This window comes from Gekko japonicus, unplaced genomic scaffold (assembly GCF_001447785.1).
Source record: "Gekko japonicus isolate JY-2015 unplaced genomic scaffold, Gekko_japonicus_V1.1 scaffold2451, whole genome shotgun sequence".
Classification (NCBI taxonomy): domain Eukaryota; kingdom Metazoa; phylum Chordata; class Lepidosauria; order Squamata; family Gekkonidae; genus Gekko; species Gekko japonicus.
The window spans coordinates 209,632-237,603 of record NW_015171576.1 but is presented as its reverse complement, the minus strand read 5'-3'; the positions used below and the strand labels follow the sequence as shown (position 1 = coordinate 237,603).

Sequence of the window (27,972 nt, the reverse complement as noted above, 5' to 3'; positions counted from 1 at the left end):
TATATGTACCAATTTTGTACCAGAATTTGGAGTCTCAGATTCCATTTGGCTTAAACCCCTCCCCTGTCCCACAATAAACATAAGCATAAACTGCAGAATCATAGTATGATATGAAAAGTCAGCAATAATTGGACTCTTCATGGAAAGAATTCCATTTGAAGAATATTGAATACATTCCACTGATACTTACAGATGGAATTCTGAGGTACAAAATGGTAACATTTATCCCTATAATCCTATTCAAACTTGTAATAAGTAACATGCTTGGTAAAAGACAGTGATTCTCTATTGGATGGAATTTAATAAATGAAGTATAGAAAGAGGTCAATTTTATAATCAAAATATCGCTTCCTTTCTTTTTTTATATTAACTCAGCCTTTCTAGCTTCTGCCTGTCCCTGATTATTTGAAGTGTATTGGTTTCAGTCTGATGCTGAAGGCAACCAACCCTAAAGGGCAGTTATATTTCTAGAATACATATAGATTAAGAGGATGGTCTCACACACCAAGGTCTGGGGAGGAGAGAGAGCATGAACCATTCAGTTTGAAGTCAAGGCAAACTTTCCTCAGTGTGGATCACAAACAGCAGTAGGTGGCTGTTGCTATTGGCCGCATCAACATTTCAGAAAGGGCAGAACATTTGAACAAAGAAATAAATCAACCAAGGGAATCAGATTATTATTGTGAAGATAAGGAAAGCATTGAGAAGAGACAGCAAGGTAATGCTTGCTATCCCAACAATAAATCGAGTCTGTAGATGCCAATCAGAATGACTCTGGCTACTCACATGAACACAGCAATCAAAAGGTAGTTACCTCCTATGATTTCCTTATGCCTCCATCTCATCCCAGCCTATAGAGAAGTCAAATACATCTACAGTAAAAGGAACTGTGGCTATTTATTGTGTTGCCTTTGATGTCACAAAGGCAATCAAGAGATTGTTCAGCTTGTTCAGATACTTAACGTGAATCCAGTCGGCAGGGATTATACACCATGTATAGATTATGGTGTTGTAGAACTGCCATCGCCTGTGAGACATGCAGAGAAGTGAACACCTGGAAACATGGGGACTTCTTCAGTTTTGGAAAATGAAAAACTGGCAATTTTGGGGAAAAATTAAAATCTTTCATGAAATATTTTCTTGTATAATGTTGAGTGAAATGATTCTAAATCAAGATTTTAAAATATTTTTGCTGCTCTTTATTCCCTTCCCTTGCTTCCTGATACCTATGTAAGACTATCAAAAGTATTAGGCAGCTACAATTCCTGTATATTTGTAGTTATGTACAGCTCTCAGATTCTCTTGCCTGCTGTCAGTTCTTCCTTCTGTAGCATAACAAAGAAACTGGTATCCCTCTGAAAATATTTACATCAAATCAAGAAAAATGCTAAGATATGAAATAGCAGAGAAACTTGTTTTAGTCCTTGAAAATCTTCAGTCCATGGAGATAAAAATGAGAGTTTGGAGTTGGAAGCTATTACTTTTTCAAAAACTGGTTCTGGTAATATTCTAAAAGACATATTATTAATGTATTATTGTTTAAATGACATGCAGCTAATTTTGTTCAGAATGACTATAACCTTTATTGTATACTAGAAATAATGCCCGTTGCAGAAATAAATACAACGAGATCTAGAAAGAGGCTCTGGGAGAGTGCTCTGGCTTTGGGCAAACAGTGTCAGTTTCCTGTGGCGACCTCAGCAGGGTTTAATGACAGAGTCCACTGTTTTCTCCAGAGGGACTGATCTCTGCTACCTGAAGAGCATTTGTATGTTTGAGTTATCTGTAGCCCTCACCTGGAGAGTGGTAACCATTGTTACCCATTCTCCTCTCCCCTATGAGGTATGTTATGCAACTGAAAATCCCAACTGCCTTGCGGGGGGGGGGAGTTTGAGGTGTGGAATGGACTGAAGTCCAATCAGCTTCCATATGCAAAAGACCAGGTTGTCGCAGCAGTTGTGGTGTGGGCGGGACCCGGGCTTTGCCTTCTGATTGGTGGCGATATATGCTGAGGAGCAGTGCCATCAGCCATACACTAAGGGAGTGCATTTTAGAATTAGAACTTTGGCACCCACTATTCAATTATGTATAAGGGTATATAATAATACATTACTGAGAGGTTCAATGTTATTATAAAGTTTAACTCCATATCCAGACTTAAAGATCTGCAGCAATCTTCTGGGTCACAGGCAGAGACTATTTGTCCAGAGAGTTACAGTACAATCTTAAACAGACAGTTTTCTAATGCTTTTGGGCCTAGAAGGGTGTAACGTTGCTTAGGATCACATTGTTGGATGCTGTTTGAAAGAGGGATCCTTGCTTGTGGTGTTGCCTCTGGTGACCAAGTGTTGCCAGTTTTTGGATAGCACTGACTGCAAGGGGAGTGGTGGTGGCTGTTTTGATTATATGACAGTTATAATTATTTGCTGTATTAAAACCAAAAATGTTACAAGAAACTTTAAACAATCCTGAACATTTTAAAAAAACTTCCCTTTGTTTATTATAGTGTTGATGGTTTATATTTTTATTTTTCTAACCAGCTCAAATTAACATATGTTTATGAACCTTATAATACTATTCTTCTAAGCCTACTCAGAATCCTACTCAGGTCTATTCAGTGGGGCTTACTCCCAGGAAAGTGTTGTGAGGATTGTACTGTTAAGGTGTAGTGGCTTGCTGCTTCATCTTTAAGAACAGGTATATTTCTAATTTAATTTTTAAAAGTTTTAAATTTGAGAAATATACAGTACAAGAGTACATAACTATTTTATAAATAATGTATATTATGTTCTGAAGTTAGTAAAGTACAAATAAATATAAGAAAATACTGATTATATAATATGTCCCCTAAACGTTTTTCCCCTCTCACACCAATTGGATAAAAACATAGTGAAATGCACACTGCAAGCAATAGTGGGGGAAGGAAGATTACTGACCAAGCAGAGGCATTTCTAATATACAGTTGCACATTTTCATTGATACTTTATTGGACTGACATTTACTGTTGTTTCCTACTCTAAACTTTTAGCATGGGGCACCTTAGAACCAAATCAAGCTGGAAAATGGTTTTCATTGCTATTCCTTTCTGCTATAGCATCCCCAATAGCATTAGAGGTGTCAAACCACTTGTGTTTTAAATGGCATCTACTACAACCAACTTTTTAAACTGATCCTGGTCTTATGTCTTTTAAAATGATAGAAAAATAAGCAGGTGGACCTTTTTCTATCCTTTTGTTTTCCCGTCTGGAATTTAACTACGAAATTTTGGTATGAGAAGCGGCAACAAAATTCCAGACAGGACAACAAAAGGATAGGAAAAGGTCCACCTGCTTATTTTTCTATCTTTTTAAAATGAAGGCTCTTAAAAACACAATCATACTTTAGGCCACAATTCTCTGCACATTTCCATGAAACTAGATATATTTTATTCTACCACAAGCTCTTCTAAGTACAGGCAAGATTACAAACGTGATAGAATGGTTCCTGTCCTTTAAACTGGGAGTCGAAGTTTAGGTGATGATTTCACACACACCCCCATCACTGCATCTGCAGAAAAGGAAAATAAAATGACGAATGTATTTTTATTTTATTTTTTTGCCTGTCTCACATCTATTAAAGGCAGAGTAGGAAGCCCCATACAGGGCGAGGAAGCGGATAATTCCAGGTCTACAGAGCTCTTTCCTCCTTCTGTGAATGTGAAACTAAATCGGTAGATCTACCAAACCGACTCTCTTGTATCAATGCAAGACTTCTTCTTGTAGCGTGGAGAAAACAACGCTGAGAGGGCTGCCCTACTAGGAATTCCCGGGGCTGCTCTCGCCTAGACAGGGAATTCCATAAGTGCGGGGGAAGGGAACCTCCACACAGCTCCTTAATTAATTCACATACTTCCGGGTTTCTATTCCATCTGCGCATGCGTACAGTCTTATCAGCCTCACCCCCGGACCCAATCTGTTTAGACCGTACCATTAATAGAAAACAGCGTAAGGGTCATGTGTCACCCCCCTCGTTCTATTAACGTCTCCGTTAGCCTCTGAACCCCTTTAGCTTTGGTCTCGAGATTCTGTCGGTCCGCACGGTTATTAAGCGGGGTGGCCGATGCCTTCCTTCTCTGCCATTTAGTCCCCACCTCTTCCTGGGTGTTGGTACACTCCTCTCCCAGTCGAGCCTGCGGCCGGGCAAGACCACCCTACTCGCCTGAGGGGGAGGAGCCGAGGGCATTGTTGGGTCAGAGGGCACGCGCTGCTCGCGGGGGTGGCGTGTTGGGGTCCGTCACAAGCCCCCGTCAGCTGCCGCCCGCAGCTCAGTGTCACCTCAAGCGCCACAGGGTGCGGCTGCGGCTGCCTCCCTTTCCGCCGCCGCCTCCTCCTTCGCCTCCTCACTCACCCACCCTGCCACCGCCGCAGTGGTTGCGCCCGACTCCAGCTGACCGGCCTGGAATCCCGGCTTCGAGCCCCGGCCTGGACCCCTCCGCCTTGAGCCGCCCCCTCCCCGACCCCGAGACCTGGTGGTGCTGCCGCCGCGGCCGCCGCCATGGGAGACGCCGGCAGCGAGCGCAGCAAAGCTCCCAGCTTGCCGCCCCGCTGCCCCTGCGGGTTCTGGGGGTGAGTACGTGGTCTGGCGCAGAAGGCAGCGGCCGGGCTGATGTGGGACTCCCACCACGTCCCTCTGTTTCCGCCTCTTTCGGAGCCGGGGCCCCCCTCCCTGTGCTTCCTTCGCCCCCGCCCCCAGGAGCGGGGCGGCCCTTCTGCTGTCATGGAAATCTCTTTCCGAGGGCCGTGGCTGCCTTTGGTGCATCACAGTGGGGGGCTAGTAGGGGCTGGAAGGGCCTACGCGCCGCCTCCTGAAGAGGGTGGCGAATCAAACGCACGGAACTGAAAAAGAATGACACCAGCATGTCCCATCCTGATATCTTCTGCTCTTGCTTTATCTTTTCCTTTCCTCTTTCCCCCCCACGTTCCTCAGGGTTTCAGTCTCCATATTCTTCCTCCTTTCCTCTCTCTTTGCGTGTGGCATGCTCTTGTTGGGTGATTCTTAGGTATCACAAGTTTGCTTGTCTTGTTGTCTAGATGTGACATCTTTGCGTGGCCTTCACTGCCGTTTGTAGACACTGCAGACAACTTCCCCCAACTGAACGGCTTCAGATCCCCCCCATACTTGATTTCTTTTCTTCAAGTGAATGAGGAAGTTTGTCCCAGTTTGAAACCCTTCATCTGAACAATAACAACAGTCATGGTGCAAGCAATGTGATAGCAGTGGCACCAGTACAGAAGAACGTTCCTTGACTTCTTGGTGACAGGCAAAGAAATAATCTTAGCTGTTGTGGACTATATAGGTCTGTATAGGCCTAAGGAATGACCAATTCCTATTTAAAGGCCTGCATAGGGAAACCTTTACCTTTACTATGTGTTTCTTAGGCCTATATAAAAGTAGGAAGGGAAGCTAACAATGGGTGTGGCTTCTGAAATTTTCTATCCTCAGTAGGATTCTTGGAGTAGAATTTAGGTTTCTCTCAGAGGTTTGGATCGGTTGTTTAGTGAGGCATCCTGTAGAAAGACTTTGGGAAGGAAAAGATTGGGTGAGAAGCACAAGGCATTTTGTTTACTGCTGGCTTGGTGTGTAGTGGGTACCCTGTTTCCCCGAAAATAAGACCTACCCCAAAAATAAGCCCTAGCAGGATTTCTATGCATTTGTGGCATAAGCCCTAGTGTGTCTTCTTGAGAAAAAATAAATATAAGACAGTGTCTTATTTTCGGGGAAACACGGTGGTTGAAGTAGAATCTGGGAGGCTCCAGTTCAGATTCCTACTTAGACATGAAGCTTACTAGCCAATCGCTCTAACTTGCCTCACAGGGTTGTTGAGAGGATAGCCACCCTGAACTCCTTAGAGGAGGGCTCGAATAAAGTCCTAAATAAAACAAGTCATCAATGGTCTACATTGTATTGTTGGACTGAAGGGGTCAGGTCCTGTATAAAGTATGGGCAAGCTAGGAAAGGTGTGAAATACAACACAGGTACAAAATGTTCCTTCAGAGAGTATTTACTAAGTGTGATCTGATTTTAAAAAGGTAATCAAAATAGTAGTTTTATAATCTGTTTGACCTATAACATGTTGATAGATGTTCAGGTCAGAATTGTAAGTATTACTGACCTGTGTGGGCGGAGTACCTTGTTTCTGTAAAAAGTCATCCAGCCTGGTCACCTGTGATGAATTATACAATTTATTCTTGTCAGGAAAGCTCTTAAACTTGGACAAAATTTTTCTTTGATCTGTGGTTGTTGATCTGCCATAAATAATACAGACAGGCTAGTGAACATTTTTGTGTATGTTTTAATATGAGGGAATGGTACTTTAAACTTGGCAGTATCTTTTATATCACTCTGCTTCCAAGGGGCTACTGGTTTAGGACTTTTGTGTGGTATGGCAAGCACCTTAAATAAACTAATTAACAAATTAGTATTTTCTATGGCCTGTGTAACATTAGCTTCAACAGATCATGGTTTAAAGGGGGATGTGGAAGGTTGTCAAACCTTACTAGGTTTGACTTATATTGGCAAGTCTTTAAATGAAGACGATTCTATAATTTAGGATGTAAACTGATATGCCAGCAATTCCCAGTGGGAGAGCTATGGTACCCATCAGTGTGTTTCCTGGTGCTACTTGCTTCTTAACTCTTGTGAGGGAAATCCAGAGACTCTTGAATGGAACAGGGGTGTGTGTGTGAACCTTTGAGTCACATTCTGCCAGCTGACTGACCAGCAGAATGCTGAGTTTGGTCTGGGCACATATCATGGCCATGCACCTGTAACTTGGCTATAGATGCAAATTCATGCCTCTGGATTTACTAATCTATGCTTGTGGGCACACCGAGAGAAAATCCTCCTCAAACAGCGAAGCAGAGCTTTGATTTTGCTCTAATTGGCAGACTTTTGATGATGGTCCTGTTCACATGACAGACACTTATGACTGCTTCCCCCCTCCCTGTGGTACTTGTTTTGTAGTGGTTCCCACAAATCTTTCTCAGATTCAGAACATTTCCCTCAGGGTCAACTGGTAGGCTTCCCAAGTCCCCCCGGGGGCGGGGAAATCCCCGCCCCAGAGGCCCATTCCCCGCCACTGGCGGATCAGGGCCCGGGGGGAACCCCACCCCGGCGTGCGCGTCACCAGGAAGTGACGTTATGATGCCGGGCACACTGGGGGTGGGGCCACGGTCATCCGAGGGAAAACTCTATGATTTTCCCTCGCATGGTCGTGCCCCCCCCAGCGTGCCCGGCATCATAACGTCACTTCCTGGTGACATGCGTGCGGCTCTAGCCGCAGACTGGCAGTCCCCTGGTAAGTACATTTTTCGGCTTGGCAACCCTAGTCAACAGTGTGCTGTGCACACTGATGTGAGGGTCAGTCTAATTGAAAACAGTGGTTCAGATGGACATGGTGTTAGGCAAATTCTGCTTTTTAAAACTACAAGGTCCTTTTTAGCTATTTTTCTGCTTTTGTCTGTTGTGCTTTGTATTTTACTTGGGGACACTGGAGAGTAGTCTTCATATTTTTATACCTTTCCCCCCTGGTTTTTCAGTTTTCTTCTCAAAGATTTTGATTCCTGTGCCTTTTGCTTTAATTTCACTTCTCTCAGTTTACCTAATTTAATGTCCGAAACTGGCTACACACAAGAGGACCATATCAGTTCACAGAGTAAAAAGAGGTTGATATCTAAAAAAAGACATTTATTTGTGTGTTTAGAGGTAGATAGGCTTTGACTCGTTTCAAGTTAAAGCAGTTAAGCAGGAGTTAAACTGGATATGCAACTTAGGTGGAAAATTTCTCCCATTTGTAATGCTATGATTTTTGCTTGTATATAGCTTGATGTAACTAGTGATAATTAACATGTTCTTGTTGGAATACTTTTAAAGTAGTATGATAGCCTGAGAAGGTGTTTTCTCTATTTTGTATTTGTCGGAGAGCAGTGTTGGTTAGTTTCCCCAATTTACTGTTGTTCTCTTCAGTTCCACTTTGGTCAGAGAGCCAATATGGTGGAGTAGTCAGAGCGTCAGACTGGGACTGGAGACACAGGAGCTCACATTCCTGTGTGAAGATCTGGGCCAGTCACATTCAGCCTAACCTACAGTGCAGGATTATTGTAAGGGTAAAATGGAGGAAAGGAGGAGTATGTCACCTTGGTGGAAGGCTAGGATGAAAACAGGATGGATCATCTGAAAAATCTTGCTATATCTGAATTTTGTGCTATGTTCAGTGCTACTATCTATAGGCTCAGTCCAGAAAACTTGTATAATGTAGTTATGTGCTAGAGACAACGGTTACAGACTGATATCTCTTTGACTGTTATGTGCAGTAGTGCCAAAGACAAGTGATGTGTTATCCTGGGCAGTGCTTTCTGCCTGTTCAGCAGTGGGAATATCAAAGGAACCTCTAGTTGTATATGTACTTTTCCTTGTATGCTTATAGCATAATTGCATCACAGCTATATTTCTGTGGCCCTGCATCTAGTTATTAATAGCAGCATTGAATGATGATACTCTTGTGGAACTCTGCTGGGTGATTCCTACTAATAATAAGTATAAATCCTTTTGGATTGTTACCAAGTATATAAGGTTTGAGCAAGAAAGTATGTTGCTGAAGCAGGGATATATAAGTAGATCTTGCATAGCATTCTTGAACAAGCTTTCTTTTTGGTTTTCTTTTACAAGAATATGTCAGGAAATGGTTTGAATATAAGAAAGAAAATAAATGCACAAATAGTTTGTTCTGTTTATGTTTTTCCAGTTTAAGCTTTTAACTATCACAGATTTGTAAGAAGAAAGTTTCAAAATTTAGGTAGCTAATTTTTTTCTTAGTCTAGTTTACTAGAAATAGAACTTTAAATGATTCAGAGTGCTAATCTCTTACACTCCTACCTCCTTAATATAGGAAACTAAACCAGGCATTAATTAATTTATGTTGTCTTTTATTGCTTTGCCTTCATTATTGAGAAGTGGCCCTATGGTTTTGTTTGCCCATTCAGGTTGTTATCCAAATTGCCAGTCATTTACTCCTTTTTTTGACTGAATGTCACCTTTAGCTGAAGAACAAAGTTTGAGTCCACTGGCACCTTTAAGACCAAAAATGTTTAATTCTGGATATAAGCTTTCATGTGCATGCACACTTCATATTCCCAGAATCAAACTTTGTTGGTCTTAAAGGTGCCACTGGACTCAAACTTTGTTCTATTGCTTCAGACCAACATGGCTACCCACCTGAATGTATTTTTAGCTGAAGTGAGACATGCTGATGGTTGAGCATCAGGAGGCTACACACCTGCTGTTTCCATAGTTTTCTGATAATTTTCAAAGTTGTGTTAATCAAGTATGGCTCATGAATGGCAGTGGCCAGAATGATCATAGCAAGCCAATGGAAAAGTCACCTCAAACCAACAATGAAAGCTAACAAGGTAGCTGAATATTTTGTATTAGACAAACTAACAGATGCAATAAAACAGGCAGAAAATAGTGAATACCATTCGTTGCTGGTAGAACAATGGTTCCCTGTAGTACCAAATTTATCTAATAATGATATGACTGTAATTCTTGCATACATCCAAAAATGTTAATATTTTAGGTCCTGTTAACATTATTGAGCTAAGGTTAAATCTAGCTTATTACTAGTATTGTTTTATTTGACCATGCTGATTATTATTTTTACTTAATAAGTTACCCTGTTTTTGTTCATTAATGCTGTGCCAATACTTATTGCATGGTGTATTAATAAATAAGAGGGAGAGAAGGGGAGGAGGGAGGGGGTAATTGGCAAAGCTTTTGCAACCTTGGGCAATGGAAGACAATATGGTTTCTGATGCACTTGTTAAAGTGATTGTTCTTGTTCAAATTAATAACATTTGTTTAAATAAGTATGGCTAATGAAAAATAACTCAAGGGAAGGAAACAAAAGTGTATGAGGGGGTTCAGTTGTGCAGTGAGAGCAGACATGCTTAATCACTGAACTTTCTGAGGCTTGAAAAAGGATAGTTGACTTGTTTATATGTGTTTTTCTAAGGATTTAAAGCTGGGAACAAGTTCCCTTGGCATTTACTTATTGTAAGAGCTGGTGAAACTTAGCCAAGCCCCAGAATAGTATAGATCCAGCTACATAAACATGCCTTTCCTGTGCCACATGTCATAGCTGCTGGAGTTTTGAGACTGGCCACTTTGCTACAGTAGGATGTGAGGTAACAAAGCAGATTTTGATAATTCTCAGGTCTCTACAGGAAAAGGCATTTATTGTATCATCCATCTATGCATAGCTAACTTTAATTTGAGACATTTGAGACAACAGAAGCATGATCAGACTTGTAACTTAATTTTCTTCTGTGATTCTTCAGTTTGGTTTGTTTGTGGGATGTGTGCATGTACACACCCATATGCCTTTTTGATGGACACTTTTCTTAGACTGAAGTTCCACATACAAGGATATTTTGGAAAGTGTACTCATACTTGCATGTGGAAAATGGAAAACATATTGAAACTGTAAAAAAAAAGTTGTCAGAAAAGTTCCTTTTCTGACCAATTTGTAATGCAGTGTGCTTTGATTTAATTTCTTGGATTCAGTTTTTGCTTCATGAAGAAAGTTTCCTTGGTCTTGGATATGAAAAGGCTGTTGCTGAATTTGATGATGCAGTTGAATGCTTGGGACCAGTACTTGCCAAAGGTTACAGTAACATAGTGGCATTGTAAGAGAAATGCCTGAAGGCATGCACAAAAGTAAATAGGTCTTGTGTGTGAAAATATTTACTCTTGCTCTTTACATATAAATCTCTATTTGGGATATATTTTGATTGCATCTGTTCTTAGAATTGCTGAAATGTGATCTGTAAAAATGAGTTGGGTTGTTACTGCTTCGGAATAACTTAGTTAACATTTTAAAAACATGGCCATTTATTATACTAGGGAAGGTCACTTTTTTTGTTTTTTTGCAAGGATGCAATCACTCTGGTAACTGAAGCACTACTAAAATGATGACATTCCAGAAGATGAGAGATAAGAGAACAATGGTCCTTCTGTTTTGCATGGTGGCTCACTGCTGTTGGTGGTGCTGTACCTTGGAGATGGCTGCCACTCAGGCATAAAAAGGCCATTGCATAGCCTGGGGGAATGTTACAGAGCACTGTTGCTGGGATGTAGAATCTGACACAACTGTTTCCTGAACTTGTTGTACTGTTTCCACATGAGTCATTGCTCTGGGAAGCAAGTCTGAAGACCCTAAAGCTCATTTTGTGAACAGACAGAGAATATCAAACAACATTGTTAGGACTGGTGTGTGCATTCGGTATTTACTGAGCCGAATAGGTTCCCTTGCTCGAAAGCCAGTCGAATCCGACTCTAGGGTTGCGGTGCTCATCTCCGTTTCAAAGCCGAAGAGCCAGCGCTGTCCGAAGACGTTTCCGTGGTCATGTGGCCTAGTATAACTAAACACCAAGGTACCTTCGGTGGGAAGGTACGCTGTTACCTTCCTACCGAAGTGGTACCTATTTACTAGCAATTTCTTGCTTTCGAACTGCTAGGTTGGCAGGAGCTGGAACTAGAGACGGGAGCTCACTCCGTCATGCGGCACCCGGGTCTCGAACTGCTGAACTACCAACCTTCCACAGCCTGCAGTTCAGCATCTTAACCACTTGAGCCACCGCCGAATAAATATCTGAATAATGCATTTTCAGCATTATTTTCAGCATTATTTTCCAGTATTAAGTCAAATACCAAACAATCTATTCAGTAGCTGAATAGAGATACCTGAATACCATTTGGCTTTATTTGGCTATTAATTGGCTCCATTATACCCTATGGGGCCATTATAGTCCATGGCAAATCTCTTAGGGTATATTCAGTGGTTGGGGGGCAGGCATTTGACGTAGAGGCACCAAATTTGCAGCATAGCTGCTGGAGCCTCTCCCCAAAAGGGACCACCAAGTTTCAAAAAGATTGGACCAGGGGCTGCAGACCCTAAAGCTCATTTTGTGAACAGACAGAGAATATCAAACAACATTGTTAGGACTGGTGTGTGCATTCGGTATTTACTGAGCCGAATAAATATCTGAATAATGCATTTTCAGCATTATTTTCAGCATTATTTTCCAGTATTAAGCCGAATACCAAACAATCTATTCAGTAGCTGAATAGAGATTCCTGAATACCATTTGGCTTTATTTGGCTATTAATTGGCTCCATTATACCCTATGGGGCCATTATAGTCCATGGCAAATCTCTTAGGGTATATTCAGTGGTTGGGGGGCAGGCATTTGACGTAGAGGCACCAAATTTGCAGCATAGCTGCTGGAGCCTCTCCCCAAAAGGACCACCAAGTTTTAAAAAGATTGGACCGGGGGCCCAATTCAATGGGCACCCCATCCTCCATTGTTTACAATGGGGGGAAAATAGCAAGGTAATACAAGCCCAGCAGAATGTCCCAGAGAATCTCTGCAATAGAAAGTGAAGTGTGTATATGGGGTGGCAGCATGTTTGCAAGGCCAGCAGCAGAACCAGTGCAATATGTCCAGCAGAACCAGTGCCATTGCTAAAACCCAAAAGGGATAAGGTCAAATCTGAGAACCTCTGAAGTAAGGGGGGGGGTGTTTTTGCAAGGACAGCAGAACTAGGGCAATGTACTAGTGCCCAGCAGTAGAACTGAGTGCCAGTGTTGCAGCAACAGAACTAACCAGTGTCACACCAGAGAATCCCAGCAGGGTGTAATTTCTTTTGTCAGAAACAAGGGCAGTAGAAGCCCAGCAGAACACTCAAAAGTGCAGGGTGGCTGGCACTTTTGCTAGCCCACCTGAACCAAGGCCAGCCCAATGTACAGAGCCTCACCCCAAAAGAACTGCCAAGTTTGGAAAAGTTTGCACCAGGGGGTCCAATTCTAGGAGCATCCAAAGAGGGTGCCCCTATCCTCCATTGTTTCCAAAGGCAAGCAGATAAAACGACAGCCCAGCAGTTTCTCTCAGAGAATCTCTGCAGTAGAAATGAAGTGAGGTGTGGTGTCAGGGAGCATGTTTGCAAGGCCAGCAGCACAATCAGTGCAATATGCCCAGCAGAACCAGTGCCATTGCTAAAACCCAAAAGGGCTAAGGTCAAATCTGAGAACCTCTGAAGGGGGGGGCAAGGACAGCAGAACCAGGGCAATGTACTAGTGCCAAGCAGCAGAACTGAGTGCCAGTGTTGCAGTAACAGAACTAACCAGTGTCACACCAGAGAATCCCAGCAGGGTGTATTTTTTTTTTTGTCAGAAAGAAGGGCAGTAGAAGCCCAGCAGAACACTCAAAAGTGCAGGGTGGCTGGCACTTTTGCTAGCCCACCTGAACCAAGGCCAGCCCAATGTACAGAAGCCCAATAATGTTGAGCTGCCATTTGCCACAATAGCACTGCGTTCTGCTGCTGGACAGTAGAAGGTTGGCACTGGGTTCTGCTGCTGGGCAGCCACTACTTCACAGGGTCTGCTGTCCTGCAACCCCCCTACCCCTTGGATCCTGTGCTTGGAATTAGTCCTGTTGAGGTGGCCTCGCATTTGCCACAATGGCACCAGGTTCTGCTGCTGGGCACTAGTATGTTGCACTGGTTCTGCTGTCCTTGCAGAAATGCCCTTCCTTACTTCAGTGGTTCTCAGATTCTCAGATCTGACCTTAGTCCTGTTGGGTTTTGGCACTGCCACAATGGCACTGGTTCTGCTGGGCACATTGCACTGGTTCTGCTGCTGGCCTTGCAAACATGCCCCCCTTCATTTTCAACTGCAGAGGTTCTCTGGGGCATTCTACTGGGCTTGTATTGCCTTGCTACTCCCCCCCATTGGAAACAATGGAGGATGGAGGCACCCACTTTGGGTGCCCATTTAATTGGAACCCCTGGTCCAATATTTATGAAACTTGGTGGTCCTTTTAGGGAAAGGCCCCAGCAGCTACACTGCAAATATGGTCCCTCTACCTCAAACCCCCCCCCCCCCCGACTACCGAATATACCCTAGGAGGTTTGCCATTGAGAATAATGGCCCCACTGGGTATAATGGAGCCTAATATAATCGGTAATACTGAATATTTCTTGAATCTGAATACAGTGCTGGTACTAGTATTCGGGAATATTCAGGAATGTCAAATAAATTCAGCTCTTTTATACCCAAATCCGAAAATAGGGCTTTTTTCCCTTGCACACCCCTAGTTAGGACCAAAACCTATCAATTGACCTCCCTGATCTTTGTGTTACCTATCCAGGTATGTTGTTAATTCAATTATATAGACAATCTGTTTTGTTAAGGGTCCTTTTCCAGTTGCTTGACTATGAAAGAAGCAAATAATTTTTCTAGGAGCTCAAGTCAACAGTAGTTTACAAATATCTTAGCTCAGGCAACCATACACTTTAGCTGGTTTTGGTAGGCCAACCCTTTTCTTATGTGGGAGAAACATGGTCTTGAAAGTGATGTTATTGTGAGCTTTGGAAGGGTTCTGAGGCTTAGTGCAGCTATAGGAGCAAGCCCCTGCCTTTTTCGATGATTTGTCATGCTGAGCCTTGTTGGTGCTTGGGCAGTAATGAGATGTTTTTGTACTTTCAAAACTTCTTCAAGAATTGGCATAATGTCAGTGAAAGGTCCTTTTCTGTGTTTCAGGGAAGGGTTGGAATATTTGTCAGAATAAAAAAGGCACTCTTCTATGGCGGGCACTGCATTTATGGACTCAGATTTGTCAATTTTTAGACTTTCAAGAGAGTTCAGTGATTGAACATTGAAGAGACTAGTTCACATGGTTGAGCTTTTAAGCTTATTTCATAAACTTCTCAATGAAACTCATATTTCTACAAAATTTTCTTAATGAGACTGTTCTCTTATAATAGGTCAGTTTAATGAATGCTACAACACTTTAAAGACATTCTGTCAGCTGATAAGTTTTCTGACTTCCACTTTTCCTTTATTCTCTCCACAGTTAACGGGTTATTCATAATAATGACATATACTTTAAATATCTCAAAATAACAATTTTGAGGAAATGCATATCCAGTAATATTTCCTGCTATAAAAAAAATCTGTATCCAAAACTATGAAATATTTGCACAGCTCCCAAAAATATATGTGGAAGCTGTCCACAACAAGTGTAGTTGTTTAGACTGGTGGACTAGGATCCGGGAGACCATTTTCAAATCCCCACTACCACGAAAGCTTGCTGGGTGACCTTGGGCCAGTCACACACTGTTTGCCTCACCTACCTCACAGAATTGTTGTTATGAGAATGCTGTAAGCCTCTTTGGGTCCCATTGGGGAGAAAGGCGGGATATGAACAAAGTAAATAAATAAAATGAAACAAGCCTGCAATTTAAGCTAATTTATATGTGGTTGTAAATCAAACTACACCTAAGTGCCCTACTGTCTACCAGTTACAGGAATAAGGAACAGTAAAATAATTCATTAGTTCTGTGCTTTTCATATGCAGATACGCACATTTTGTTGTGTATTACTTTGGGCTAGCCATTTGACTAGTCAGAAAATACTGTCAAAGCATTAACTTTTTTGTTTTAATACTTTAATCATCATTAAGTTTGATACTTAACTGAATTTGTCTGTGAGCATAAGTAGCCATGAAGCAATGAAACGAACTTTTTCAAAAAAAAATATAATGAATTATTTTCACTTTTAACAATGTTTGGCAAAGTTTCCATAACTGAGAATGTTGCACTTCATTTTGACTTTTTTTCCTGAACACCAGAGCCAGTCTGCAGTTTGAGAGTGTGAGGGAGGAGCAGGGGGTGGGGAGGGGGAGAGTGAGAGATAAAGCAGTGGCATATATTAAACAAGTCAGTTTTTAAAGATAGTTGTGCTAAGTAGGCAGCAAGGCAAATCTTGCTGTTATCGCAGAAGGTCGGGAGAAGAGGCTTTGTGAGGTCTGCCCCAATTGCTGTAGAATTTACTTATGCCCTTGCTAACAAATGACACAATATTGAATTTAAGCCATTTACGATAAAGCATATGTTACTGATGTTGAACACTTTAAGCAAACCCACAGTGACAGGATAGCATTCATGGCTTTGTGCAGAACTTAATATTTGAGCAGTCAGCTGACTAGCATGCCAATTCTAGTGTCATTAGGGAAACATGTTTAGAGTACGTGGAGGACAGTCCTTGAAAATGCAACATCTGTTTCCAGAAACAATATGCCACTGACTAACAAATCCTTTGATAGGTAATGGATGTTCTTATTTGTTTATGTACTGCTTGGGAGGCCATCTTTTGGAATTAGTGTGTTCTTAAAAGTATAAATTTTGCACCAATAGTAAATGATATATCACCGTCAAGCTCTGCTTGTGCATCTCCCAGAAGCATCTATCTAGGCGCTATCGATAGATGACTTATTGAATTAGACGGATCATTTGGTCTACCCAGTTGGACAACTCTGTGGCAGATCTTGTTTAAAGTATTCAACAGCCATGCTGTATACTTTGCCATGTACCTTGAGACCTCTCAAGATTTCCCCTCAAAGCCTGGGACTTTGGAAGCAGCAGTGCAGAAAGCATATTGGAAACGAGCTCTTGTAGCCTGAGCTACCAAAAAAAAAAATCCCTGTAGGTTCAGTGGCTTACTGTATGTGCCTAGGAAATCAGCCTTAAAGAATTTTGAATCTTACTGTAGGCAGAAAATTTTCATTAGAGGGATTAACACTGTGTGATGTTGTAGTAATTTCTTTTAAAATGACAAGCCATAGTTTTAAACATAAGTAGTAAGCTAAAGGAGTTACACTCCTTATTATTGCTCAGCTCTATTCCTGAAGCAGGAAGTAAGATATTAGGGTTTTCTCTTCTGCTTTCTTCAGCGTAGAATGAGCTTCTCTGTCTTGTCTTGCTGGTTGAGAATGTTCATGGCTATGATGTCCACTGCTGGATTTTGTGTTTTTTGTTTTTGCCTTCTTCCAGTCTTATAGTATTCTGCTAGTGGTCTTGTTTGTTTTCTAACTTGCTTGACCCCAGATGACAGTGAATTCTTGCCACTGAGAAATCTGGCTTCTGTTTTATTATCAGGGCAAGTTTGATTGCTGTTCTTCTGGCTTTGGAAGACTGACTTAGAAAATCTCCTTCCTCTAAAAATGGCACAGTAAATGAAGTATTTTTGGAGTTAGCATGTTTTAGAGCCCATTTGGAAAAACCTCTGCCTTTATACTTGAAGAATTGTACATTTCTTGAATTTTAATATCAAGATTGACCTTGTCTCTTAATTTTCTGAATAATTCCAAATGAGAAACTTAAATCATCCCAAAAAGTTGAAGAGGAGTGGAGTGAGCTGTCAGTTACTGATGACTTCAAAAAGCCTTGCTTTGAAGTCACTTGTTACAGTTGTCAGGAACCTCATTACATTTAGTTGGCCACCAGTGTAGATAAATAGCTGTCATTGGAGGATTACTACATTTCATTTTGGTGTTGTTTAGTTTGACCTGATTTGGATGGCCTCAGTTAGCCTGATATCATCAGTTCTGGGAAGCTAAGGAGGGACAGTCCTGGTTAGTCCTTTGATAGGAGCTGACCAAGGACGTCCAGGGTTGTTATGCAGAGGCAGGTAATGTCAAACCACCTCTGAACTTCTCTTGCTTTGGAAGACCTATGGGGGTCACCATAAGTTGGCTGTAGATTTACAGCACTTTACACAGAGATTGTTTAGTTCAGTGGTACTCACTCCATGGCTCATGGATATATTACTGATGGACTGTATTCAGCTTGATGTCTGACAGGGTAGACAAGCCTAGTCAGATATGAATGTATTAGAATATTCATAAGAATGTAGGTATACAAGTCTTTTAAGGAACGATAAATCTATATATTCTTATGAGGGAACCCTTATGTTGGCTTTAGAGATAAGAAAAAATGAAATAAATTTATTTGCAGTTAAGTATAGCATAGTTAATCTGGAGTTCCTGTGGTAACTATAAATAGTAAATACAGTATGGCAACCCAAGGAAGAATAAAGAATCTTGGAATAAAATAGCTGAATACTGAGAAAATGTTTTTGAAAGCTGAGCTTGGTGTCTAAGAAAAGGGAATTATATAATTGATTGTGCAGCAGTTACCCAGAAAGTCTTGTATGAATTTATCAATGTTGTGAATAATCAAGCAAATGTTATTGGTTTAGGATGTAGACAAGTTGTCTTCAGGTATCAGATGGATAAACTTGATTGTAAGTAAAGTTCTTAGTCTAAGTTAGCATTTAAAAATCAGTTATTAAAAGCACGTCTTTAATTTAATATAATATCAAGCAAGGTGTTTAGATGTTGAATCCATGGTCTTCTGTCGAGCATGTTGTTAGAATGTGGCAAGAAGCGAACATGCTTAAACTTGCTGATTTTAATGGATCTAAACATGTTTAATCTGTTGGATTGTGGCTATTGTGTTATAGTCTACTTTTATATGTAAAGAATCAACCTGGAGGGAAAAATAAAAATCACAGGTATTTGGATCCAGTTACGTTCCAAAAGACTCCCATCTTAAACCTCCATTATACTAGGCATGTCAGGTGACATAATGCTGTCCAAAAAGTGGGCAAATGACTTGAGTAGTTAAAGTATGAATATTTAAGTCTGCCTACCAGGCAACCAACATAAGTATCATGTGAAAAAAATTGTTATCATTTTCTTCCAAAAGGTTCTTGTTATGATCTCTAAGTGAATGGTCTTCTTTGCGGTCCTTGCAAGCATATAGATAAACAGTAGTTTTGGAAAAAATATTTTATCCTAATGTTTCAGAAGTTATCAGATAAATAATCTACTTGAAACATTGTCTCAAAACACTAATAATGTTGGCCAGGACCTAAAGAACTTCTTTATGCTCACCCAAGGCTTGGGTTATATTCAGTGGAGATTTTTTACTTTGGAATATTTCATGAAAGCCTCCCTCTCTTTTTTTTTTTTGTAAATGGCTTTTAAAAGTTCCTACAATATTAGAAGTAATTTCCCATGTGGCATAAAGGGACAATGTTTGAAAACCATTGAGTATGCTGAACTAATTGTGCAGTTCTCTGGATCTTGGTCTTCAGTTGATTAAATTATATATTCCGTGCGGTATAGGCTGACTTTTTAAAAACTAGAATTCCTTTGGTCCACGGATAGCAGCCTTGCTTTGCAAGTGTGTAAACACATACTTCAGATCCAGGATTGTGGCATAACATATCTGTACTAAATTATCTTGAGAGTGTACTTGAATGTACTTGCCTTTCTGGATCAGGTCTAGCTTCACCTAATCTAGTGATCTTTGCAAGAATCCCAGCAGCAAGCAAGTGCTAGACGAATAGTTTCCAACTCATAGAGCTTATGGGCAGTTTTGGAGTGTTGAAAAGGGGTAGTCAGTACCACCACAAAATGGCTACATTGGGGAGCAGGGCTGATCACAAAAGCTTCCATTGATTGGACAGTAGAGACTCCAAACCAAACACCCTTTTACAATGGGGCAGCTGTTTCAGAATGGTACTCCCTTTCAGAGCCAGAGGTGATGCCTTCGGGGTCTTCTGCAGCACTTCTTGCTCCACTGAGGTGTAGGAAACACAGGACTGGCTGTTTGCTTTGGGGAAGAAGTGAGTGGGTGCCAGAAAACACACTGGCCATCATGACATCCATAGATGCCATGGCGGCATGATGGGATCACTGTGCTGAAGTATCAGGAGAAAATGTAACAATGCCATCCTAACAGGAGTTACATTCTTTTAGACCCATTGAAGTCAGTGTGCATAGAAGGATGTGACTTTTAGGGATTGCACTGCAAATCACTTGATTTTAGATTATGTAGCCCGTTCAGCTGTTACGAAGTAATCTTGCCAAGCTTAACGGTGTCAATACTGTTAACACAGGAAATTTCATATAAATAGTTGATAATGTTTTGCATTTGCCTGTATTTTTTAAAGTTTGAGCATTTAACCTGTTTAGAGTCCACATGGTTCTGACGTCTTGCATTGATAAACTCTCATGTCAATGGCACAGCAGTTATTTTAATGGGAAATCCTCTAGTATCTTCTCAAATGTATTTTTGTTTCCAACTCTGGGCACAATGCCTGAACTACTGAATCACCCTCATGCTTTATGGATCCTTGATAACTAATCAGTTGTTGGGTGAGTATATGTATTGCTACAGGTGCTTCAGCATTCAGCTGACCTGTTTACACTCAGTGTGTCATTTCCATTTCTAGCCTGAACCTCAGGATAGTTTTTAGGATGGTTAAAACCTCTTTTTAACTGGTGCATCTAACTGTTGTTTTTGTTATATTGCTTTACTGTTGTATTGATTCAATTGTTGTAGGCTGCCTTATATAGTTATGTAGAGAGGCAGGATATAAATAAACAGTATGCCAACTTCAGCATTATTATACAAAAGGAGAAGAAACTCATTTCTGTAGAGCTCTTCCGCCAGGCTTTCGAGTAGGAGCCGCCGCCACCATCATCCGCCATCATTATTCTATCTGCACCCCCCCTTTCTTCTTAATTCCGCAAATTGACCATCTCTGGAGCGGACAATACTGGGGGTGTGAGACGTTCCTGGCATATGACAGCGCTGTAGGGATGTATATTGATGTAACTGTATATTATTATCATCACTGTTGTTGCTTAGCATAAGTTATCTTGGAACCCCATCTTGAATCTATAGTTAAATATCCTTGGAGCACCGTGGAAGGAAGTTTTAGTGAATTGTATTTATTGTATTTTATGCTGTTTTGTATTGTTCTATTGTTTTAACTTCGGCATTTATGCCCCTTGTGAGCCGCCCTGAGCCTTCGGGGAGGGCGGGATATAAATTTAAAAATAAAACATTTAAATAAAAAAATCCTAGTAATTATACAGTAAAAACTGATACGGATATTCAGTTAAACTTAACAGCATGTTGCTATACATAGGCTGCAATTCTACCTGGATGTGAAATTCACTGAATTTAGTGGAACTTATTTCTGAATGTACATGTATATTGATAGGCAGCCTATGCCTGGGTAACTAGTGTAGCTGGGTATCTTAAAGGTAAAGGTTTTCCTTGCTCGAAAGATTGTCGAATCCGACTCTAGGGGGTGGTGCTCATCTCTGTTTCCAAGCCGAAGAGCCAGTGCTGTCTGAAGACTTCTCTGTGTTCATGAGGCCGGCATGATTAAACGCCAAAGTGCATGGAACGCTGTTACCTTCCCACCAAAGCGGTACCTATTTATCTACTTGCAATTTCTTGCTTTCGAACTGCTAGTTTGGCAGGAGCTGGGGCCAGAGACAGGAGCTCACTCCGTCACACGGAAGTATGCATGCATATGAACGCTTATACCTAGAATTAAACTTTGTTGGTCTTAAAGGTGCCACCGGACTCGAACTTTGTTCTGTAGTTTCTGTTAGTAGTTTATCTCGTCTTAGTCTTAGGTGCCTAAAGGTCTTTATATTGGACTATTCAGTTTCGTGATGTGCTGTCATTTGTAACAAGTGTAAACTACGGTTGTGGCTCATTTAGATGTTACAGAAGAAGGGGACTCAGGATCGCATCCCCTCATTTTCTCTTCTCTTGCTTGCCCCAACATTCCTGTTCTCACTAAATTCCTGATCCACCAACCCATCAGGAGCCCCTTAGTCTTTTAAAAAGTACTTTGTGTTGACTTATCTCTCCAGATAAAAAATCGTTTGTTTTTTTGACATTGCACTGTGTATGCATGATCCCACACTGCTGTTTATCTGAGGAATATACCCCTCAATTTTATTTTACCTTTTTTTTTTAACTTCTAGGATTTTCAAGTAAATTAGAGCATTTCCCCCACGTTTGTAGAAACGTTTCTTTCGGAAAATGGCCTCATCATGGCAATTTTAAAATCTGCATTATGTCAAGTTCAGAATGAGATATAATGGTACTATTATATCTAATTCTGAGCCATTATAGCTAATTCTGAATTGCGTCATGGTTTGAATGACAGAGTCCACATAGTGGAGCCAGGGACAAGTGGGGCTGTGTTCTGTAAGCCTGGGGAAAGCCTCAAGGTTGCAGAAAAATCAGAGATCTTAAAAACAGTTCAGAAAAACCCAACAATCTTAGAAACAATGTCTGTTTCTTTAAGAAGTATTCCTCTGAGATCTTGCAAAATTACGTTCTGAGACCTTAGCCATTTTGGGGATCTCTAGGCAACCTGCATCCAACACTGCTGAAGATTCCAAGCCTGACTTCTGTGGCAAGGAAACAGTTTCGAGCAAGTTAGTGCCAATGTTTGGATGAGTGGGGGAACAGACTAAAAAACGTAAAATATAAGAGGGATGGAAGGTAGAGTGGAGGGAGGAGGAACAGAAAAGGTACAAAAGGAAAGCTGCAGATGGAGGAGAGGAACAGAAAAAGGGGAGGAGGAAGAAAGGGGAGGGGCTGTGGGCACCGCTAGGGGGAGGCAAAGAAGAAAAGTAAGAGGAATAGAGAGAATGGGTAAATGAGAATCCCATGTATGAGTCTTCTCTGGTCCCCCACTTTATGTTGCTATCTTCAGTGATTTTTATCTGTATGGATAACCCCTTCAGCTGTCAACTTTCCTTTTGAACAAGGATCCTGTTTCTCCCAAAATACTGACCAGGAACTATCTGAATCGTATGGAATGCAACCACTGTAGCTTGTCAAGGTTTTCACTGTACTTGTGAAGAATTTTACCATCATGTTCAATGCTGCAAGTGTAGATCTTTTTTAAAAAATGGTTTGGGAGTACCGTAGAATGGAAGTACAATATACCGTGTTTCCCCAAAAATAAGACACTGTCTTATATTTATTTTTTCTCAAGAAGACACACTAGGGCTTATACCACAAATGCATAGAAATCCTGCTAGGGCTTATTTTTGGGGTAGGTCTTATTTTCGGGGAAACAGGGTAATATCTGGCTTCTTTCAAAAAGCAAGACTAAGTTTTACAATATGAAGATCCACAGTTACTTGCTCTGTCCCTGTTATCTCTGTGAGTGATGTAATTGAAAGATAGTCTTCATATTTAGTGTGAAGAATTGAAAATTTATCCTTGAATGAAAATCCAAGTGTACTTTAACAGTAGATGGTTTGTTGGTAGGTATCAATATCACGTGCTCTGCCTTATTCTGTCATTAAAACTTTACTGCTTTAACAACAACAAAAAATCTATCTGATCGATAAAATGTATTTTTAGCTGGCAAAAAAAGGTGAAACCAGTTTGCAGAAGAAGATATTGATTTTCCTGTTAGATGCAACAATTCTTGCTAATATTGTTAGTAAGTATCAAGAATGAGGGAAATTAACAAAATTTGTTTCCCCCCCGCCTCCCTGCTAACATTTCTTTTATAGAAAGAGCCATTCTATGTAGAGAATGTGGAGTTGGAGGGGGTTGTCTACTTTTCTGTCAAAAGCCTTGGAGGAGTTTCAACCCATGCCTTAGTTCACACTACTTTTTCTCCCAGGTCAACTGATGTTCCCATTGGGCAGGTAAATTCTGCAGACATTTGGGAATCCACAGCTGCCACAGCAGCAACAGAAACATCACAACCATTCTATTCAGACAGCTCTTTCTGCACATTTGTGCCAACACGAGGAGGTCTACCGTTCCTCTCAGTTCTTTTTAATGCTTAAAACAATGGTACTCACTCTGCAGCTCATGGAGAGCAACGTTCACTATTACATCAACAAAAAGAGCCAAGTGGCTACTGTATTCCTTGTGTGCAACCCCACCAAACAAACATAATTAAACTATTAATATTGTACAAGTGGGGGACCTGCAAGGACTTGCAGGGGGATTCTCATTTAACCCTCCCCCACTATTTCCTCTTTTTAAGTTCTCTGGCAGTCCCCAAAGCCTCTCTTTTTCCCTTCTCTTTTCTCTCCTCACTCACCAACCAAGCCTACCTTTTACCTGTACCTCATCTTTAGCTAGACCCTGCCTTTCTCCACAATGGGGATTCAAAGTAGCTTACATTATTCTTTTCTCCTCCTAATAACCCTGTGAGGTAGGTTAGGTTAAGAATGTGACTGACTCAAGCCACCTAGTGAGCTTTGATGGCAAAATGAGGATTTGAATCCGGGTTTCCCAGATCAGAGTCTGAAACGCTGACCACTACGCAACACTGGCTTTCATGGGGTGGTTGCTTTTGAACAGCAACAAGCAACTGCGCTGGATGAGTCATGCAAGTTGCATGGTAGCAGGTCATGCAGTGGTTGCTGACAGGCCTGGCCATGATGAGTCCTCCCTGAAATGCCCAAACAGCCCTGGAAAGTGACCTTCCCCTGATTTTTTCTGACAGAGATCCAAGGCTTGATGGCTGGCAAATACTCTTGGCCTGGCCATGATGTGTCCTCCCTCAAATGCCCAAACAGCCCCGGAAAGGGACCTTCCCCTGATTTTTTCTGACAGAGACCCAAGGCTTGATGGCTGGCAAATACTCTTGTATTTGTCTAGCAATGATCACTGATGGCATTTGTATCTAAGACCTATGGGTGCTTTTTCTCTAATTTTAGAGGGTTTTAAACCCCCTAGGTATTTTTTTAAAAAGGATTTCAGACTTTTTGCAAACCTGTGACTTTTTTCAGGTCTACTCAGTATCCGGATTTAAGTATCTACAGATTTGGCCATGTGGAGAATTAGATATATTGTTGATCTATAACGATAACCTTTTAAATTTCTTTTGAAGACTTAACTGTAGTTGCTTCCAAGTTGGGCACTAAGATATTTTAAGTTCTTCTCACTCCCATAGTTCTAACGTTAAACCTCATCTTCTCAATTTTTTCACATACCTTCTGGTACTGTTCCACTATGGTACCTGATTTAAGGAATTCCTTACTCCTGGTTTCTATTGATAATCTCTTCACTAGCACAAAAAGGGAAGAAAAGAAAACTCCAACCCCTCTTCAGATTTAAACTTCTGTAATGTATTTTCATTTTGACTTTTTCCCCTTTCCCCTCTCACCCTCAAGGAGGACTAAGCCATTCATTGACTAATATGGATATCCCATTTACTTTCCTTGTGTCTATGGCTGGGGACATTGCTTAGTTACTTGCTCTGTGTACATCACCTAGTGCATCATCAACAACAATATTTAATATTTAGGTGAAAATATATTGCAGCCTATGTTATAAGAGAAGTAATAAAACAGGGCAACTTTTGCTGATATATTGATTTATTTAACAGTAGGATACCTGTTGACAGTAGATGGAGAGCACTACAACAAATTAGTAGGTCACCTGTAATTAGAAGTGCAGGATCAAGCCTATATTTTATTCTTCATAATCACCAGTGACTTGGTACCTCTGCGCAAGTATGAAATCTACAAATCATTTTTTTTCTGTGCAGCTGTATCTCTTTTTTAATGATTGTCCTTGCATGTGTAATTAAGATGAGATCACAGAAAGGGAATGCCAGGTTAGTAAGGAGTACTTCCTGTTTTGTTCCAATGACTTGCAATGGCAGCTTCAAATAGCAAACAAATGTGTGTCATACAATAAACCATTCTGATAGTTGAGTACAAGGAAACATGATGATTGTGAGGGTAGGAGATGGAGACTTTGATTTCAGAATTAGGAATTTAGCCTCATGCATCAGTTGATACATCCATTTCAGTTAATTGGATATAATGGGCTAATCAAATCATCACTACCATGCCATGAAGTTTACTGGGTAATATTGGCCCAGTCACACCCTCTCAGCCGTACATGTCTCACAGGGCTTTTGTGAGGGCAAGATAGAGACTGGGAGAACCATATATACACAGCCCTGAGTTCATCAGGGTTAGAGATGTAAAATTTCCGGAAATTTTGAAGCTCTGAAAAAAACCCATTTCCCCCCCCCCCCAGTTTTTTTGAGAGAAAAAATGGAAATTTTTGGAAAAATTGAAAAAAATGCTACATTAGCATTTATTTTGTCTTTTCTAGATTGAAAGTCATTCTGTTACTTTAGGAACATAAAATATGACTATGGACATTTTTACTTGGCATGAAATTATCACAACTAGCATATTAAAAATATAGTGTATCCAAACAATTATTACAAACAGAATACCCACCCACATGCAAAAACAAAACTGAAACCTTTTTATTTTCTTCTGACAATAGCACCTCCTAAAGGAAGAAATGCATCTTGTACTTGCATTGGAGAGTTCAGTTTGTAAACTAGGACTTGCTTGTCCTCAGTGCACAGAAATTATATAAAAAGAAATGATTTGGAAAATATTTGAACACCTTGTCTTAAAATATTTTATTCATCATGTTAAAATAAAACATTCCATAATCAATTTCTTTTCTTTTTTCAATTTTTCCAGTTTTTCGGGGGGGGGGGAAGGCTTCAGGAAAAAAACGGGGAAAAACCGTTTCCCCCCCGAATTTTTCCGGTTTTTTCCCAGGCCTTCACATCTCTAATCAGGGGAAGGCTGGGATAAAAATTTGAGAGAGCAATCGAACAATCTTTTCCCCATTCAAATAGAATGTTTAAACCACAGTCTTATTTTTTAGCTGTGTTTTGTTTTAGATGTAATCTGTCAAGATTTCTTGCTAAGTGGCTGTGGATCTGGAACCGATGAGTTCTGCTGTTAAAAATCATTGGTTGAGCAGGCTTTAAGTCTGTGCACACACCTGTCAGTAATGGTTTGGTCGATCAGCTTGTATTGGGTCATAGGAGAGATATTCCTGAAATTCCTTGTCGAAAGATTGCACAGAATTGATAGAACAGGAGATAATTTAACCTTTTACCTTTATTTTAAAAGACTTCTAAGATGGAGGTTCTAATGCTGTCACTTATTGGGCTAGATATTGCAAGTACTAACAGCTCTTATCTCACTGGCTGGAAGATCAAGTGCCCAATAGGTTTTGTTAATTGGAGTGGGTTTTGTTAGTATTTTACTTTGGTCTTATATTTATTTTGGCCAAAGTATGTTTATGATAAGCTGCTGTAAAAGTACCATGAATTCTAACTTGGTCTTACCTATGAAACATGCACAGGCTTGCTTCAACAAATGTTCATTATTGCGGCTTTTAAACATGTTTTGATTTAAAATGCACCTGTTTGTAATAAAATGCTGAATGTAACTATGCAATTAATGAAAAAATGCATTGCACTATAGCAGCTAAGCCATTATTCTTGCCTTTACTGAGAGAGCTGGCATTTAGTAATGACAGCTTGTGGTGAGCAATGTGAACTTTACAACTTGTGTTAAGGTTTCTATGGTAACACAGTAGAAACAGTAATTGACACTAGATATGTGCATGTGCATATGGGCGAGTTAATGCTGCTCTGTGAACTAGGTGCTTCTTTGCAGAACCTTGTTTTTCATATCTTATTCACACATCTCAACTACAACTGTAAAAATGCTGCATACATTGAGGAAGGATGTGGGATGGCATAGTGAAAATCATTCCTTTTTGACGTACGATCATACTTTTTGCTAGTAGTTTAGTATATGCCTTTTGTGTTTGTTTTTCTTTACTGGATCACAGTACATAGAATATGGGCTGATACAGGAAAGTGATGCAAGAACAACTGAGGACACATTTTCCCATTGATTTGTTCACTTGTCCTAGGATTCGACTGAACATTCGAGTGTATTATAGCTATGTAGCAATTTTGAGCCTGTTTAACTTTTGTGCCAGGCCACATAATGATTTATATTATAGCTGGCTTTTTGAAATGTTGCAGTAATGGGAAACCCAGACCGAACAGAATTAGGACAGATAAAGGCTTTACGTGTCTCCAGTGGGTGATTTAAACGTACTGCTGCCTAACAGACAAGAACTAGAGATTTTTATTATAATACTCCACTTCTTTATTTTTTCCCTGTATTTTCAGCACAAGTACGTGAAACATCATTAAATTCTTGGAAGTGCTGACATGGGAAACTAGTACTGTTACCTTAATGATACAGAAGAATCATTTTGCTGCCCTCACCTCAATTTGCTGAATTACTAACCTGTTTCTGATGTCTATTAAAATACCACTTATGCAGAAAGTTAACTCATTTTCATAGTAAACCTGCCTTTAAAAGCAGGAAT

General features: G+C 40.6%; 1 protein-coding gene across 2 annotated transcripts in view; it reads left to right on the top strand.

The window, feature by feature from the left end:
- The first annotated feature begins 4,186 nt into the window (after positions 1 to 4,186).
- The window catches only part of ZFAND3 (zinc finger, AN1-type domain 3), a 222,268-nt gene continuing 198,482 nt past the window's right edge, over positions 4,187 to 27,972 (top strand). The window contains exon 1 of one of the 2 annotated variants that reach the window (XM_015419808.1): positions 4,187 to 4,604. In XM_015419808.1, the coding sequence (XP_015275294.1) occupies positions 4,534 to 4,604 (71 nt within the window). In that variant the 5' untranslated portion in view covers positions 4,187 to 4,533. The remainder of the gene's footprint in view (positions 4,605 to 27,972) is intronic. The other variant, XM_015419809.1, reaches the window with a different exon arrangement.